Source organism: Python bivittatus, unplaced genomic scaffold (assembly GCF_059951505.1).
Source record: "Python bivittatus isolate LINGU-HERP-01145 unplaced genomic scaffold, Pbiv_v1 ctg000480_np1212, whole genome shotgun sequence".
In the NCBI taxonomy this organism is placed as follows: domain Eukaryota; kingdom Metazoa; phylum Chordata; class Lepidosauria; order Squamata; family Pythonidae; genus Python; species Python bivittatus.
In genome coordinates this window covers 1620736-1640015 of record NW_028277075.1, presented here as the reverse complement: position 1 = coordinate 1640015, position 19280 = coordinate 1620736, and the positions used below count along the sequence as shown (strand labels likewise).

Genomic DNA, 19280 nt, shown 5'->3' with positions numbered 1-19280 from the left:
TCTCTCTCTCTCTCTCTCTCTCTCTCTCTCTCTCTCTCTCCTCCCTCCCTCCCTCCCTCCCTTCCTTCCTTCCTTCCTTCCTTCCTTCCTTCCTTCCTTCCTTCCTTCCTTCCTTCCTTCCTTCTTTTTAAATAAGGATTGATAAAACAAGTGATTAGAGAAGTCAGATGCTTCTAAGGGTTTGGAATTATGTTATGAAATAGCTATAGCTATGTCAAATAACTGAATACTATGACTAACAGTAGCAAAAATAATATTAGCAATTTCTCACCATTTCAAAGCCACATAAACCTGGTTTGCTGAACTGGAAGAAAAAAAAGATAAAATAAAAAAGCAGAAATGTATGTATAAATTAGATCTCACAAAGCAATTTCAGAAATATATTATATATTATGTTGTGTACTCACCTAATACTTAGGCTAAACTTTGATACAGTGCTATGTCTAATTATTATACATTTCTCCTACATTTGTACTAGCACTTAATCTTCAAGTATTTCAGGCATGGAGACTCAGTTTAGTTAAGGAGTTGGGCTGCTGGAATTGCAAAGCAGGAGCAGCTACATCATTATTCTTAGGTTTCTAGTCTCAAATGTTGTGGATTCTTTGTGGGTTGTTTTCTCACAGCCAAACCTGCTTGTTCTATCCAATTAACCTTGTCCAAGTTTAATTTTTTGTAAATCTTTTCTCCTTGCTTAGAAAAAGTGCCACAAATGGCACCCCAACACAGGAATTGCTGGATTCATGAACATTTTTGCTCCCTCTGACCTCTTCTATACTTCTGCCTGCTCCTCATCTCCATAGGATAAGGCAGAAATTCTTCCTAGACCACAAAGGCTTCTACTGAAACACTTCAGGTGGAAGCTGTACTGGAATTATGACACTCTTACCAGAAAAGTTGGTATCTAATTCAAGTGTTTTTATCAGTGCTTCATTTACACTGACCTTTGTTCTAAGTTGCCACCAGGGAAAGGGGTTTGATTCCCTTGAGTTCATGGCAGGCTTTTTAGAACAGTAACAAGAACCGGAGAAAGGATTTAACATCAAAGTTTATATTATTGCTGTCTTGCCATAAGGACAAGTTAATAGCTTTACATTAAATCAGACAATAACATGGATAGAAATGTAGGCTATGTATCTTTAAAATAAATGAATGAAAATAAGGTATTTATTTAGAGTCTTGGCTCTATACATCAAGCCCAAATCTTGAGTTTTAATCTTAATTCAGGATGATTAAATGTACTGCCACCATCAGATTTGCTAATAGTTTCCATTTTTATAGAAGGATCAGAGATAGTAGCTATGAAACCATTTGTGAACACACTGCTATAGAAACAAACTATGTATTAATCCCTAACTCTTTCTGTTCCTGACCTCACAGAGAGTTTTCTAACTTTCTTCCCTGAAAGAAAGTTCTACTTCTTCAGTTCGATCTGGCTTACTTTCACCCCTTCACTTTCCCTCAATGGATTTCTAAATGCCTAGAATGTCACTATCCAAACTTTCTCTGAACATTTTTTTTTTATATGTTCCTTATTAACTTTACTACACCATGTCATAGGGGAAGGGTATATTCAAAACATACTTTCAAATTTTGTCTAGAAGGATACCGCAAATCCTCACTGACAAACAGACCCAGTGTAGTAAGCATTATTAAACGAGTATTTATTAGAATGATATCCACAAGTGCAAGACCAGAGCAATCTGTGGAAAAGAAAAGGATTAATGGGAGAACAGTTACTTTTGTGAATATCTTCCAACATTATTTTCTGCTGACATGGCAAATAATGTACATTTTTCAAATATCCACATTTGAGGATTAAGGTAGTAGTAAGATAGATAGCTAGATAGCTAGATAGATAGATAGATAGATAGATAGATAGATAGATAGATAGATAGATAGATAGATATGGAGTGCTTGTGATGGTGTTAGTGGTATGTTGATTGGAGACATGAAGGTATGTATACTTTAGTATGCAGACAATGTTGTGTTGCTGTCTGAGAACTTGAATGATTTGCAGTGAATTTTAGGTGGATTGTATGATGCAACAAGGAGAATGGACCTTTATGTTAATGTATTAAAGACCGAGGTAGTTGGGTCTGACAGATAAGTGGAATGAACAATAGCAAGTTATACATAAATAACAACAATAACACCAAAAAAACCCCTAAAGCAAATAGATGTGTGTTTTGGCAGAATTTTTATTGAAGATGGAAAACTAGATTTTAAGGTGGCCAGCTCCTAACAGAAAGTTTGTAGATTCTGTGTGGTCTGTTGTGAGGGATGAATGTCAAACCGTCCCTGCCTCAAAAGATTGTCTATAAGGGCATGCTTCTTCCCATTTGTTATATAGAAGTGGGAGCTGTGTATATCATAAAAGGAAGTAGAATGCTATAAGAATGGGGAACTTAAGATATACACATTGTAAAACAAGCTGAGATAGGATGAAAAATGAATGGGTAGACTACTGAATACAAAACTGAATGACCAGTGTGAAAAAAGTGAATGTTTTAGTCATATAGAGAAAATGAATGATTGAATTGCCAAACAAACAAAGGAAGAGTGAATTGGTTGAGAGGAAAAGGAAGTTGTGGTTGGATGGAACAAAAGAGATCCTCAGAAAGAGAGGTGAGAAATTTAAAGAACAAAAAGTGGTGTATAGGATAAGAAGGTATGGCAATCTATAGTTAATTGTGTTGACATAAACTAGATTAAGATTTCCTTTCATGCCCTGTTTTTAATTACTTCTGCTTACTAATGTTTACCCATTTTCTGTCCTTTACATAATACTGCTTATCCTCTTCATCCATATTTTTATTTACAGTTATGTGCTAGGCTAGGGAAATAAGTCACTTTTAACCAAAATACATAATGTTGATATGAGTTTCTACATTCCCTTGAAGGTTGATTATTATTACTAAGTGTTTTGTTTTAGTACTAGCACTAATTTCATACCCTTTAAATACGTTATGCTTTTAAATGAATATCCTGAATAAATAGTATCTCAGCTTACTGCTTTTTTCTTGGTTGTACTTTAGACCATGGTAATCAAAGATATCATTTTACTTTTGTTTATTTTCTTTATTCAATATAATGCTTTACTTGAAAGCTCAATAATAATATACCTCCCAATTCAATGTCCACCTCCCAATTCAATGCATGATTCTAAATGAAAATGTTCAAACACCTAAGCACATCCAGTGAAAAGGAATCTTCCAGATCTTTAGGTAATGGGTTACCCCGCTGAACTTCTCTTATTATAAGGAAGTTTTCCTAAAATTAAATCAGAAACAGTCCTCCTATAATATAAATCCATTGTTTCTGGAATGATGGAGAACAGGACTTGACCTTCTTTTCCGTTGGTTCCTTTCAGATATTTTCAGACTCTTATCATATTTCCCTTCAGTTTTTCTCAGACCAAATACAGTGGTACCTCAGTTCACGAACACTTCTGTTCACGAACAATTCTGTTCACGACCAGCACTGTTCGCAAAATTTTGCTTCTGTTCGCAAACTCTGCATCGGGTGACAAACAGGATCCGCAGCCATTTTCCCTGCTGACACACATGGTCGTGGCTTCTTGTAGGCAAGATCGCGGTCGCAGACAGACACTGGCTGTGAAGCTTTTTGGTGTGCTTTTTAGCATGGCTCCAAAGAAAGTGCAGAGCAAGCATGGTGGTAAAAAGAAAGTGCAGAGCAAGAATGGTAAGAATAAGGTTTTGAAGAAAATAACCATTGAATTGAAGAAGGAAATTGTAGAAAAGCATGAGCGTGGTATTTGTGTGACTGATCTGGGCTCGGAGTACAAGATGGCGAAGTCGACAATCTCAATTATTTTGAAGAATAAAGATGCCATCAAAGGAGCTGATGTGGCAAAAGGAGTAACAACGTTAACCAAGCAGAGGACACAAGTGCTGGAAGAGGTGGAAAAACTTTTGTTAGTGTGGTTGAATGAGAAACAGCTGGCAGGTGATAGCATTAGTGAAGCTATGATCTGTGAAAAAGCCAGGAAATTGCATAGTGATTTACTGCAAAAAAAACCCTCTACAAGCGCAGCAAGTGAAGAATTTAAAGTCAGCAGATGCTGGTTTGGTAAATTCCGCAAGAGAAGTGGCATCCACAGTGTGACAAGACATGGTGAGGCTTCCAGTTCTGACAAGGCTGCTGCAGAAACCTACAAGAAAGAATTCGCGGAATTCATGGAGGCGGAAAGATACATCGCTCAGCAAGTGTTCAACTGCGATGAAACAGGGCTCTTCTGGAGGGTTATGCAGCGCAGGAAAGACAGATTTTTCGCCAGAACTCAGCCTGCAGCTAAGAGACAAAGAAGAGAGGAGATCCCTGAAGGAGATCTCCCCAATGTCCTTTTGGAGGGGGACTCTCCTCCAAATAATAACCGCCTCCCCACCCACCTTCCTGTCCTCCATGCCAGAAGTCGCCTCAAGCAAGGTTAGTGTTCTCTCTCTTCATACTGTACTGTACTGTACTTTGTTTCATATTTTTGTGGTTTAAAAAAAAATACATATGGTTCAGAATGGATTAACTGTATTTACATTGAACCTTATGGGAAAATTTGATTCGGGTCGTGACCAAAATCAGTTGGCGACCAAATTCGTAGGGATCAGAATGGATTAACCGTATTTACATTGAACCTTATGGGAAAATTTGATTCGGGTCACGACCAGAATCGTGGAACGAATTAAGTTCGTGACCCGAGGTACCAGTGTACTTCCATCAGTCTCTCTTAATTGTTTCCAGTCTCCTAAACAACCTTACTGCACTCTCTGAATCTGTTCCAGTTTGTCTGAATCCTTCCTAAACTATGGTCAGAATTGGACATGATACTCAAGTAGGGTGTGACCAACAAATAATAAAATGGAACTATGACATCCCATGATTTGGAAATTGTACTTCTGTTGGTACAACCGGAAAAAATTGCATTGGTTTTTTCTATCTTTTTTGATAGGCATTTATATCCATCTTGTTTTTTCATCAGTTTCTTCTGCCATAGAATCCTGTTTATTATTTCTCTGATATTATTAAAATCTGCTTTTTGAAGTTCCAGCATATATGTTAAATCATATTAATCTTTAGCTTTTCTTAAGAAAAGGAGCTCCAGGATTACTTTATCATTTCCCTCAATGTTCTCCTGTTATTTCCACTTCCTTGACTAAGCCTTGCTTATCATACCAAGGATAGTGATCCCCTTATGCCTTCTTTGACTCTTCAAAGGAGAAAACTGTCATCAAGAAAAGTGAGTAATTTCTGGGAAGGACTATGCTTGGCATAGTTTGTCTCCCAAAAAATGCCAGGGTAATTCAAATCTCTCAGCAGAGCTACTGCTATAGTAAAATGCATATGTAAAAAGAAGACAAAATGAAAATAGCATTAATAAGAGGACAGTACAAAGTAGAGGGAAGGCCATAAAGAAAAGACAAGGAAGGACATCCCCCCTGTCCAGTACATTTGGGCATGTACAGGGATACCGACTCACTCCAGCATGGCCTTGGGAATTAAATAATCAGGACTGAAACATCAGCAGAACAATTCACAGGAGAAACCAGCTGATTAGGAGGCATCAGCTTGAAACCCCTGAACTCCAACTCCTTATCCGACTTCAGAAAGAAAGAAAGGGCACTAGCAATTATCTTTTAGGATTAAAAGGACAGAGACTCTCCTGGGTCAGTGATTAGGAGAGGCTGTAGAGATGACATGATATCATCCTGATCTTCTCTCCAAAACTTAAAATTACCATATACAATTCTAACATGCTTTAAAGAATGGAGCATACAACTTTTTTCAGGCCCTTCCTCCAAAAAGTATCAGACAGTAGCAGGAAAGAAAAACTATCTTTAATCGAGTTTCATTTTTGTTTGGTTACAGTTAAATTAGTATGATCACTTTCCAATCATACTGTTCAATATTTTCTCCCCTCCATCTTATTAAATATGATAATTGAAATATATAGGGGAGGGAGCTCTGAAGGCTGCAACCAAAGTTTTCAGGGCTACATGAGTCTTATGCCTCTGCATAAAGTTTAGGAGCTATATGGAGAAATCTACAAATTAAAAAAAGACAAATACTCTAATTGAAAAGAAGGTATTACCGTATTCCAGGAGAACACAAATGTTATCTGTTATATTACGCCAATTTGTATCTCGATTCATAAATCCATCTTCAGTGATTCCTATAACTATTCCTATAAATCCCCCAGAAAAAGTATACAGACATGAAAATAGAATCATATATAAATCTGGATATTAATATATAATACAATATGTGCTTCCCATTTCCACAAGTGATCTAGAAATTTCAGAGGTGCAACACAGATTTGGGTTCCTGAGGATGAAGAGAAATAAGGTACATATTTTATATTTGGGTTCACTTATAACTATTTAAACGAGGACAGGTGGAGACATAACACTGCAAAAGGAGCAACATTTACTGCTTTCATAGCCCATCTCTAGAAGAAAGCACTCCAGCATCTTCAGGTGCTTACAGAATATAAAAGCTCAACTGAATTCTATTTTCTTGTTCTGACTGAAAACTGAACAAAAACATGATAGGTAGAGGTGAGGTCAGAATTCCCACTAGTAGAAAAACAGACTATAGAGGAATTTTGTGCGTATGCAAGGGATTTTGAATTCATTTCAGCTAAGCCAGAAACAGATCAATTCAGAGTCCACTTGGAAGTGACTTCAGTTAACAGTTTCCCTAACAGAAGAAAGTTATGGAAATTGTTTTAGAACTAGTCACAAGATTCACCATTTTTTAGCATTCCTTGAAATTACCATTATCACCAACCATCTTTTGGAGATCATACCTAACTAGAAAGATAGGAAGGCAAGCGACAATCAACTCAAAAGCTCTTCCCTTCTTCCCCCACATGGCTGTTACTTCTGGAGAAAGAGTGTCCTCATAGAGAAGAAAGAATGCATGCAATTACCACCACAGAATCCTGCCCAGCAGGATACTTTCCTTACTCAGTTTGGTCAGAAACATGAAAACATGGTGATGAAGTAGCAATAAGGAGAATAATTTGGAAGATGCCAATTTTCTTATACTTTTGCTTGTCGCTGGAAATGTGTGTACTTGAAATAAATTTGCTTAATTCTTGAGTATAAACACAAGAATTAAGCAAATTTATTATAAACAGACATCTATAAAGAAGTCTGGCCTCAATAAAATGGTTAAAAGTAGTGTAGTGGTTAAAGAAGTGTTTCTCAACCTTGGCAACTTTAAGATGTGCAGACTTCAACTCCCGGAATTCCCCAGCCAGCCAGGGAATTCTGGGAGGTGAAGTCCGCACATCTTAAAGTTGCCAAGGTTGAGACACACTGGATTTAAAGTATTGGATAAAGCCTGGGGTGATTCATTTTGAAGTTCATCCTCAGGCATTGAAGCTTATTAGGTAGCTTTCAGATAATCACTATCTTATTTTTACTTACTTACTTACTTTTTTACTTACTTTTTTTTAATCCCGCCTTTATTATTTTTATAAATAACTCAAGGTGACAAACATACCTAATACTTCCTCCTATTTTCCCCACAACAACCACCCTGTGCAGTGAATTGGGCTGAGAGAGAGTGATTGGCCCAAAGTCACCCAGCTGGCTTTTGTGCCGAAGGCGGGACTAGAACTCACCGTCTCCTGCTTTCTAGCCTGGTGCCTTAACTGCTAGGCCAAACTCAGCCCAACCTACCTCACAGGGTTGTTTGGGGATAAAATTGGAGGAAGAATGCTGTGTTTACTACCCTGACCTCCTGGAGGAAAAGTAAGATTATTTATCGATCTATTCTGGCTTAGCATTATGGACACATTAGACCACATCCTGGCTCACCACTATATATGAACTCATGCAATGATCCCTGATTATCTGTAAAAATATGTTTATATAGATACTGTCCTGTAACAACCAACTTTTGTATAGCTTGCAATCTTAAGCAAAACATACTGTGCGATCTTTACAGATTTAAAAGTCAAAGTCTTTTATGAACTGAGCTCAACACCTAATGGCTTCACATGTTTATTCAGAAATTAAACCCACTGAGCTCACTGTAAATTATTCTTAAGTAAGTATGAATAGGAACACAGTGGCATTTGGTTCTGAGTACATATACATTAGATTTCCTTGTTAGAAAGCAAATCTATTGTCTTTGGTGGGTACAACTATCTGCACTCATCAAATAATATGCAATTACAAGATGCTGCACTTACCCATATCTTTCTCATTATAAATCACACCAACTACTGCTACGTCACTTGCACAAGGACTCTTTGTTACTGACAAACGTACTATCTCACTCATTGTATTATTAATATCTACAGAAGGACCAAGTTTAAAAACCCACTGAAGAATTGGCTCTGTAGAATAGAAAACAGGGAGATTAATGTAAGAAAGCAAGAATATTTTCTACTTTTACTTAAGAATATGAAAACATGGCTTGCTAATTCTAGTATCTGGATTCTGTGGCCCTAGGTTAGAAAAGTGTTTTTTTAAGTATCAGCGATGGCATAATTACTCTTTCCACCGCAACATCTCCTTAATTATTTACAAGAAGCCAAATAATAAAAATACTAGATACTTTTGTATACAATACAAAAGTATACAAAAGTATCTAGTATTTTTATGTTTTATGTTTATGTTTTATGTTCATGGACATCCCTCAGAGTTCTTCATGGAGGGTCATGTTTAAATTATATTTAAATTATATTTACTTCCACTTCCTGATTCCTAAAATATTCTCTGTGCTGTTTTGTTTTTAACACATGTATATGCAGCAAAATTTGTCAGCAGTATCTTCAAAATATATGAAAAGGCAAAATTTTCTGCTAATCAGAAAATGAAGCAATATGTTCTTCCTTGGTATAGATTTCATGATATTTTACAACACTAAAGTAGTATTTCCAGGTAATTTTTAAAATCTTTTTCTATGTGATAATAATATGGTATTATAAGGTATTTTTTGTAAAGCAATAATTTCTACATATTTATATTTTTAGCTGTTTAATGTGGGTACTTTTAAATTTTTTCTAGGTTTTTCATTTTCTGGTTTCTTCTTTCTTTTATTTTTTGTTCCGTTCTTTTCGGTAGTTTATTAATTGTCTTTAATATTTCATTGTTTCTTTTATTGTTTATCTTCTGCATTTTTCTATTTTGCACATTTTTGTAACCTTGCTCTAAAATAATTAAAATGTATTTTTAAAAAGGATGAAAATATATTTACAGCCCCAATGTTATGAGCCCAATCCTAAATACTATGCATCCAGTATCTACATTCAAACACTTCCTGAAGAACAATGCCATTTTTTAAAAAGCTAAAGCAAGGCTATTTGTTCCTTTTATTTTATTCTGATTCACTTGTCCTAAACTCCAGGGATAAAAGTCACTTGAAAATATATCTCAGCTGCCAACAAACTATCTTGCTTGAATTGTTTACATTCCTGTTAACGTAATGGCAGTGTGGGGATGAGGGTCTTAGATGGCTATTCAGATGGCCGCCATGTAACATCTGAACACTTTCAGAAAGCATTAAACTATATGTAGCTACTACAGGTAATTTCACTGGAAGTTAGCTATAGCTTACCTCGTTTTATATCCAATAATGTTCCTTCAGTAGTGAACATACCTAACCCATGATGCATATTGAATTTTACAAACCATTCCTCTACTGGAGCAATATCTAGTCAAACAGGAAATAGAAAACAGTGAGTATTCCTATGAACCTCCTATGAACAAAAGTGTAACATTAACATCTTTTTAAATAGATGATACACCCTGGCATATTCAATGGACTTTTCAGTAATGAGTATTCTTCTGTATTTTTCTACGTTAAAAGAGTGTTTTCTTACTCTATGTTATCCTTTTATATTTATATTTATCATTTTAAATTGTTTATGTTTAATTTGACTGAAAAAATAAATGCATAGGATCTAGACAAGCTCTTTTCATTAAATGAAGTAATGTACTGATATATTTTAACTTGGAATGGATTGCAGCTAATATTTTAAACAAAAACAGAAAGTCATTTTTAAGCAAGATAAGTATGAAAAGTTAAAGAACATACTGTAAAAACGTAAAACTTAGAAATGCAAAGGATGGCATTATTGGAGCATTGGTGCAAATTAAACTAAGGAAGCATTAGGGATTCTTCTAATAATCCCATTAGAAGAAATAATAGGCTATTATAATAATCTCTCACCTGTATTATATGTAATCCTTTTTCTAGGGATATCAATAGACCATGAATCCACTTCTTCTCCCTTTAAGAAATTACGTTAGAAAAAAACTTTCAGTCTTAAAGCTTAAACAGCCATAGTGATTTTTATGTTCTTGATTATACAGCATGATTTTAATAAATATTTAGATATAAAACTGTATTGTACAGTAGGTTTAGATTCAATTCTCTTCTCAGCCAATGAGCTAGCCAATTTACTAGCTCAGCCTGCATGAGCCAGTCTTTTAACCAAATCTATTGCTTGATGCTTGTGTGGGGATAAACTACTTTTGAACAGGTCCTGCTGAGCTCCTTGGGAAAGATGAAAAACAGTTAGAAATAATGGAGGCTTCATATTTACATTAGGACATCTTGAGGAAGCTATATAAGGTCAGGTTTGGTTAGTATCTAGATGGAAGACTGCAAGGAAACCCCAAGGTTGTAGACTAGATATAGACTTGGTGTAAATATTGGAAGAAGACAATGACAAACCACTTCTGGCTAAGAAAATAAATGAGTATATACTATAGAAATGGCAACCTCAAATAACTTTCTGCTGTTTCAAAAATGAAAAGTTTAATTCAAATTAATACTAGTTGTACCGAAGCAAACCACAATTCTGTCCAATTCAGCAGTCTCCCCCCCCCCCCCCCCGCCAGGAGCTGGTTAGTCCCTTATGGAGGCCCATAAAAAGTCCATAGATAATCATCTCTTGTTATGATTCACAGCAACTGATGATTGAGCTCTGATCCTGAAATTAGCATCAGCCATGATGAGTGCAGCATGTACACATACACACACACATATACAGACATATTGTAGATGTATTTGCTTGAAGTTTTATATTATCAAGCACAGAGGTCAGAATATGCCTTCTCTATTCAACTACACTGCACTTTCAGCATGAGCATTATTTTTCATTGAAAGCTTCTAAGGATTGCCACATAACCCAGGAGCTGGCAGTCCAATTCTTGCAGGAACCATGCCACACATGACCCACTCAGATGGGTCATACTTTCTATAGGAAACCAAAATTAAATTAAAAAGTAAGATAACTTATTTAAAATAAATGGTTGAAATTCCATCATGATTGCCAAATATTATGCAATTTTAGTGGTCTAAAAGGGTCCAAATCTTGTCAGATTTGCATGAGAACTGACCAAATTCAGGCATTTTTTTAAAAAGTTTGTTATTTTGAAAATGTTCTACATTTTTGTAGCACCTGTAGTAATATGTAAAACCAAACAATAATGCCAACCATCTGAAAAGGTTGCTGACTTCTGTTACAGAGTAATAGAAAGACAAGATGCTGCTGTACACCAAATCAGACTATTATAACATTTTGTCTTCTTTTGTCTCATACTACTGGCAGTCTCTCTCAGGGGTCATACCCAGAGCTTTCAGTGAGTCAGGAAAGGAGTCTAGGCTTTTCACCTTGCAAATCCTGTTCTCTCCCATTGAGCAATTGGCCCATAGCCCTCCCCAAATGCTTTACCAGAGTCATTTTGAAGTAGAAGACTTCCGAGTAGGTACTGTTGAAGATCTGTATGCTGGGGGCAAGACCTACTGAAGTATAGAGCAGTAGATTCTTTCTTCTGTTCTCCTTGGTATCCTCTTCGTTATCATTATACAAATGGCAGATGACTTTCTTTGAGGAGATGAGATGCACAACAAAAAAGAAATAAGCCATATTGTCCAATCGTAGCATGGAACACATTTAAAATGTTAAATGATATGCCAATCCACTAACAGTAAAACCGATGATCTAATGAAGTGGTGGATTCCGTCACTGGATTTTTCAAGCAGATAGTAAATAGCCATCTGTCAGAGTGCTTTAATGTGGATTCCTACATTGAGTAGCAATGTCCACTTCCAACTCAGTGCTTCTGTGATGTAGCAAAATAGATTTAGTCTTTATATCTTTATTATAAAAGCAGAGTTTCCTCACCTCTGTGGAACTACAGCTATGGGATCTTGGAACCCAAACATACCGGAAGGAGCCAGATTCAGAAAGCTTCCTTTAAGTGAAGGTAGACCAAACTTCCCCCCTCCCACATACAGACACATTTTCACTGGATTGCTCTCCAGTGTTTAAAGGTGGTACTTAATTGACAGTGTATATGAGGTAACAGTGAGCGTTTTTTCCTTTTTACCGTGGAAATGACTCTTTCTTGGCCAATGGCAGCAGATAAATATCTGGGTTCCCACTGTGTTCTGGCTACTGGAAAAGCACAGATTGGAAAGCTTTGTCGTTGCTACCAGTGGCTATAACAAGGTTGTATTTTTTTTTTTTTTTACAAAAAGGAAACCTCTTTCCAATCTTTAGAGGTATTTTATCCCACACAATTGCAAATAGATGAATTAAGACTGTCATAAATCTTTTCCCTGTTTTTGCTGGCTAGTTCTCTAGATGTGAGTTGAGCAAATATAAAAAAGGTGGGATAAAATGATGATGATGATGATGATGATGATGATGATGATGATGATGATGATGATGATAAGCTTATATCCTGTGACAATACCTTTAACACCATCAAACAACAACACTTGCCTATCCCAGGTCCTTGGGAAGAACTCGATAGGTGGATAAAAATGCCAAATCTAGTCTAAACATCTGGCTGACTGTGCAACCAATCATCATCATCATCATCATCATCTCTCCTCTGCCTTCTCCTCAGAAAGAACAAAACCATTTAACTAAAAAGCAAGAGGAATTGAAACAAAGAATAACCTCATATACACTGTCAGTTAAGTACCACCCTTAAACACTGGAGAGCAATCCCATGAAAATGTCTATGTATGTGGGAGGGGGGAAGTTTGGTCTACCTTCACTTAAAGGAAGCTTTCTGAATCTGGCTTCTTGAGGTATGTTTGGGTTCCAAGATCCCATAGCGGTATGCATCTAGAACAGCACAAAAAGAATAGAATAAGGTTTGCCTGCATTGAAGAAACAGCTAGCACAAGTATTAAAAGATGCCAATGCTGTAATATCAAATATAAGCACCAGCTCACTGCAAGAAACAGACCAACTAATGTACAGCATGGCTGTACCAACTGAATACCTTAGATGGAAAATCAACAAACAAGAAAAAAAGCCAAACAGAGCACCACCAAAATGGAAGATCAGGTTGGAAAATAAGATCAACATGCTAAGATCAGATGCAAGCAAGCTAGAACAGATGAAGGAAAAGAAGCTGAAGAAGAAGAAGATCAAAGAATACCTGATCAAGAAATATCACCTAGAAACAAGGAAGATCAAGGAAGCACTGGAAATAATAAAGCAGCAAATAACAGCCATAGCCAAGAAGATCAGCAGATATGAAGCTTGAATTGCACACTATAGGCAGAATCTCCAATTTCAGTCGAATCAGAAATGTTTCTACCAATCCATCAATGGAGAGACTGCAATGAACCAGTCAACACCTGACAAAGAAGAAACAGTGCAGTTCTGGGCACAGCTATGGGACAACCCAAAGAAATACAACAAAAATGCAGCTTGGATAAAGGAGGGGGATAAGAATAAAAAAGAAGCTGAAATGAAAGAACTTGTAATAACAGCAGAAATGGTGGAGAAAAGGGCAAGGAAGATCAAGAATTGATCAGCACCAGATGAACTGCATGGTTTTTGGTTGAAACATCTGACTGGTCTGCACCTACTCATTGCCAAGCAGTTTAATAACATTCTTCAAGGAGGTGAAATTGAAGATTGGTTAACATCTGGCAAAACCTACCTGATAATGAAAGATCCAACAAAAGGGGCAGCACCAGGCAACTACAGGCCAATTACCTGCTTACCAACAACTTTCAAATTGCCAATTGGCATTGTAGCTGATGCAGTCCAATGGCATCTAGTTGAAAGCAAGCTCTTTCCACCTGAGCAGAAAAAAAACCTGTCCAAACAGCAGAGAAACAAAAGATCAGCTCCTAATTGACAAGATGATTTTGAAAAACTGCAAGAGAAAGAAGACCAACTTGAATGTAGCTTGGATTGTTTACAAGAAGGCATTGCCACATGACTGGATAATCAAGTGCCTAGAAATAACAGGAGTCAGTAGAAACATCAGAAGTGTTGTGCAAAGATCAATGGCACAATGAAAGAGCAGTTGCTGGTCAATGGTGATAGACTGGGAGAGATTAATATCAAGAGAGGAATCTTTTGAAGACCCTCACTATCACCACTACTGTTTGTCATTGCATAGTTTCCTCTGTCAACAATACTGAAGAAGTCAGGCCATGGCTATCAAGCATCAAAAACATCTACCAAGCTATCCCACCTCTTTTACATGGTTGATCTCAAACTGTATGGGAAAACACCATCTGAAATGGAATCGCTGCTCAACACTGTCCACATATACAGCCAAGATATTGGACTGGACACACTTACCATCAACAGGGGAAAAATAGTGAAAACTGAAGGAATCAAAATGCCATATGGAATAACATCAAGAGTCTGGATGAAGAAGATCACTACAAATACCTGGGCATCCTTCAGGCTGACAACATCAAGCACACTGAAGTCAAGAAGAAGGTTAGTAGTGAATATATCATGAGAGTGAAGATCTTAAAGTCCAAACTCAGTGGAGGAAATACCATCAAGGCAATTAACACCTGGGCAATTCCAATCATTAGATAACAACTGGAATAGTGGACTGGACTCAAGCTGAGCTAGAAGCCCTGCATAGGAAGACCAGAAAAATAATGACAATGAGCAATGTTGACAGACTCTATTTACCAAGGAGCATAAGTGGGCATGGAATGTTGCAAGTACACCAGACAACTGAAGAAATAAAAAGGGCATTGGAAGAATATCTGAAGGATAGTGAAGAAGATGCACTGAAGCTAGTATACCATGAATGCCAAAGAGACCAAACTGGCCTACAAGAAAGACCAAATGAAAAATAGAAAAGAGACATGGCAAGGCAAAGTATTACATGGCCAGTACACAAAAAACCTAGCAGGCAAAGCAGATAACAACAAGACCTGGCAATGGCTAAGAGCAGGAAAGTTGAAGAAAGAGACAGAGAGGCTAATTCTGGCTGCACAAGACCAAGCCTTAAGAACAAATGCATATAAAACCAGAATTGAGAAGACAGCAACAGACAGCAAATGCTGCCTCTGCAAAGAAGCTGAAGAAACAGTGGACCACCTAGTTAGCTGCTGCAAGAAGATCACACAAATATCTGCCACATAACACCTCAGACTTAACAATTGTTGATAAGAAGGGCAAAAAAGTCTGGATAGTGGACACTATAATACCTGGAGACAGCAGAATAGAAAATAAAGAACTGGAGAAAGTCACAAAATACAAAAACCTGCAAATAGAAGTAGAACAATTGTGGCAAAAGAAAGCAAAGATAGTACCAATAGTAATAGGTACCTCGGGTGCAATTCCAAAACATTTGGAATACCACTTGAAGACAATTGGCATTGACAAAATCAACATCGGTCAGTTGCATAAGGCAGCTTTACTTGGAACAGCTTACATTCTGCAACAATACCTTTAACTCCATCAAACAACATCTGCCTAACCCAGATCCTTGGGAAGGACTCGATAGGTGATAAAAATGCCAAATCTAGTCTAAACATCTGGCTGACAGTGCGGCCAACAGTAATAGACTTCAACATTCACATTGAGTGTAGTTGCTGATGCCTCTAATTCCTTTTTCAGAAAGTGGAATCTCAGCTGTTCTAAGTCCTTGCCTTGTCAAGAGGAAACATACAAAGAACTGGTTCTCCCCAGGCCTATTGCTATTATTACATATTGTTATATGTTCAGGATTGGCTGTCAACTCTGAATGAAAGCTTACTGCTGCAAGTGCTGCAGATGTTTTTCCTGAATGTTTTTCATCAATATATCAGAAATGACAGTGCACATCTCCACAACTCTGTCTCCTGCATCCTGTTTAAGGTCCCTGTTTTCCTCTTGTTGCCCTAGGCTGGAAGTGAGTGCTGCCCTTAGAAAACACAGGTGTGAAATGGCAGAATTCAACTTCCTCAGTGCTGCGGAAATGGTTCCTGTGACAGAGGAATCAATGGTTCATGTGGAAAGGCTGGATAGTATGACTACTTCTTTTCATCTTTCAGCAGTCAGTCATTTTATAAGACAATTGATTATTGAGAGCCATTTGTTTTATTTACATTTTAATGTATACTTTTATATACTTCCATAGGGAAATCCCTAAGAAGAAACTATTATTTATTTGGGGGGGATCTTTCTTTTCCAAACTACTTGTATATAACCACTCAAGCTGAATTTTGTAGAAATAACAAATTTTCCTTCATACAAACAAGAAAATCTTGATTTAATGGACTAATGGGAGAGAAGGGGTGAATCTGTTACAATCAAATGTAAAATAGTGCATGTGTAGAATGGTGTCATGCTTGAGTAAAATGTCAAATGAGACCTATTTTTAATAAGACACATACTTTTAAAATCGCAAATGAGACACATACATAAAATGGCAACTGGATTTTGCCTGTTGTTTATGAAGTCTGCGAAACAGAGATCTCGTAAATTGATTAACTGTATAGTGACTTTTTAAAAAAAAAATTGTCTCTATGAATTTCCATAATTTAAGTTTCTATATAAATTGTGCTTAGAACCTTAATGGAAAACTTACTAAGCTTTTCTGTGGAAGATACAATTTGATTGCTTTAGTCTTTGCAGTATCATTCATGAAAATGTCTGTGTAGCAGGCAAAACGTGAAGTGGAGTCCTCTGAGAGAAAATACAGATATTACTGTAATATAATCTCTGAACATGTCTATATATACCAAGGATGTACAAACTTTATGGAGCAAAGGCCACACTTGGCCTTTGAGTGACTTGGTGGCTAAAGTATTCCCATAAGTAGAGGGGTAACAGGATAAAAATGTGTATGGAATAAAAACCGGATTTCATTTAGATTGATTTCAATCTAACTAAAATGAAATTAAATGTAATTAATATAATTCAATGACTATAACATTTCCCCTCTTCTGTCATATTACAAATACTAATTTGATTTTGCACAGGTTCTAGGAACAATACTCAAGGTTTGGGGAGGCAGTATGCAGCCCATGAACCTTAGGTTGTATACCCATGATGTTTAGTATAAGTTTGTTAGGGTGGAAAAAAAGATTGAAGAAGAAACAGATTTAAAGTATAGAAAAATGGGGGGGGGGGGCTGTTGGAGAAAAGAAAGAAAGAAAGAAAGAAAGAAAGAAAGAAAGAAAGAAAGAAAGAAAGAAAGAAAGGTTTCTCAGTGCTATCTATTGTTAATATTATCTCTCAGCTTACCGCAAAAATTAATTTATATAAATTGCCTCCTTGTTCCCTCTTTTGGGCCAGATCAAATGCGTAATTGCTTACAGAAGTTTCATACTTCATAGACTTGCATGCAGAGAGGTTGTTTTTTAATTCAAAGAACAAGAACCACCCAAATGAATAATAATAAATTTTGCATTGAACCAGAATTGGATTGTTCATATCCTTCTCTAATGGAATTGTGGTTCAAGACTGATCATTTTGGTCTATATATGAGACCAAGGTCAATTAATATTCATTTGTTTCAACTCCAGAAGCTACAGATTCAACATAATGCATTCACAGAAGAGAAAGATTGGTCTCATAACATTTAATACTGTATGTCTTATTTTGACATTTTCAATAGATATCTGCAAGATGTCAAAACATTTTCAGGATGCATACAGTAGGACTGACAGATCTGGGCTGCAGAAACCTGGAAGATCACTAGATGGCAGCCATGGGTTCTTTGATAGCATCTAGTGGTCATCTGGATTATTGCAGCCCAGATTGCCAGGCCTAGGATATAACACAATTCTATAGAAGTCTGGTCAAGATGACCTTGTAGTGAATGATGCATACCATACCAATTAGTGTTTGTACAGTTAATTGATTTATTCTAATTCCTGGAATCACAGATATACATAGATAATTCTTACTGTAACATTGATTTTCATCTATTGTTTCTAGTACAGCTGAAATTCACTCTAATGTTTTAGAGGATGAATGATGGAAGAGTGAGAACATTTAAAGAAGGATAGTCAAAATCAGAGGTCATAAAGTTGCAAAGAAAGTAACTATGGCAAATGGGGCCAGATGGAAAACAGAACAGAGCATAAGGCTCTAGTCTGCAAGGTCATCTGAAATCTCTGAGAGAATGGCTTAAAGAAGTTGTTGAAAATTACCAAAGGTTTAGGATATAAGCAGCATAGTCAAGCATAGACTGGCCAAGTCCCAGTAAGATGACCAATACCAGGGGAGTTTTGAAGCTACAGATGCACCTCAATTGCTGTGGGCTCTAAAGGCCTCCTCTGCTGTACGAGTGATTACATATGAGTATCCATAGGAAATATTGCTACTTTCTAATCAAATTAAGTCATACTAAACTTAGGTGTTAGTTTTTTGCTTGGGTTTTTCAGTATCCTTCCCAATGATCTTGCAATGCAAGAGTGATTACTTTAGCATCAGGAGGGTAAGATTATTTGAATTGCATCTCAACTTTGTGCATAATAGTTCTGTGTGTAATATTCTGAGGGTAGAAAAGTATAATAACAATAATAATAATACCACTCTTCCTCCCAAAGGTGCTCACAGTAGTAAACAAAACAAAAACATTCAAGAAGAACAATTTGATAAAACCAATAAGAGAACAAAATCTCATAAAATAATAGAACAAGGACATTACAACAACTAAAACAGTTCATTATAAAACATAACAAGCATGACTTCAGCTGTCATTTAAAGCAAAATTTCCTTATTGTGTCAGGAACATTATTGTTGGTCATTGCGGTGCTTGGGACTGCATCATATGCAAAAAACAGCCAGCATAAGCCTTCCTATGGCAAAAACAGGGTTGCAAACCAGGTGAATGAGGAGACAAAGGAGCAAATTCCCCAGACTGAATGTCCATATTCCCCTTTTGAACATTCTTATAATCAGGGCGGGACATTAGAAATGAATGCAATCGAAATCGCAACTTGCCTTTTTTATTGTAGGCAGTGCCTGAAGAAAGTTTCAAAACAGCTCCAAGCAAAATATAAAGCCACAACAGCTCCAT

The 19280-nt window shown here is 36.6% G+C and overlaps 1 protein-coding gene across 1 annotated transcript in view; it reads right to left on the bottom strand.

The window, feature by feature from the left end:
• CATSPERB (catsper channel auxiliary subunit beta) overlaps positions 1-19280 on the bottom strand; it is a 71601-nt gene extending 52321 nt beyond the window's left edge. Inside the window, exons 1-9 of the mRNA XM_088145072.1 lie at positions 19205-19280; positions 16839-16936; positions 11714-11866; positions 10204-10264; positions 9589-9684; positions 8219-8365; positions 6107-6199; positions 1585-1703; positions 272-304 (exon numbers count right to left, since the gene is read on the bottom strand). Of these exons, the coding sequence (XP_088001198.1) occupies positions 272-304; positions 1585-1703; positions 6107-6199; positions 8219-8365; positions 9589-9684; positions 10204-10264; positions 11714-11866; positions 16839-16936; positions 19205-19280 (876 nt within the window). The remainder of the gene's footprint in view (positions 1-271; positions 305-1584; positions 1704-6106; positions 6200-8218; positions 8366-9588; positions 9685-10203; positions 10265-11713; positions 11867-16838; positions 16937-19204) is intronic.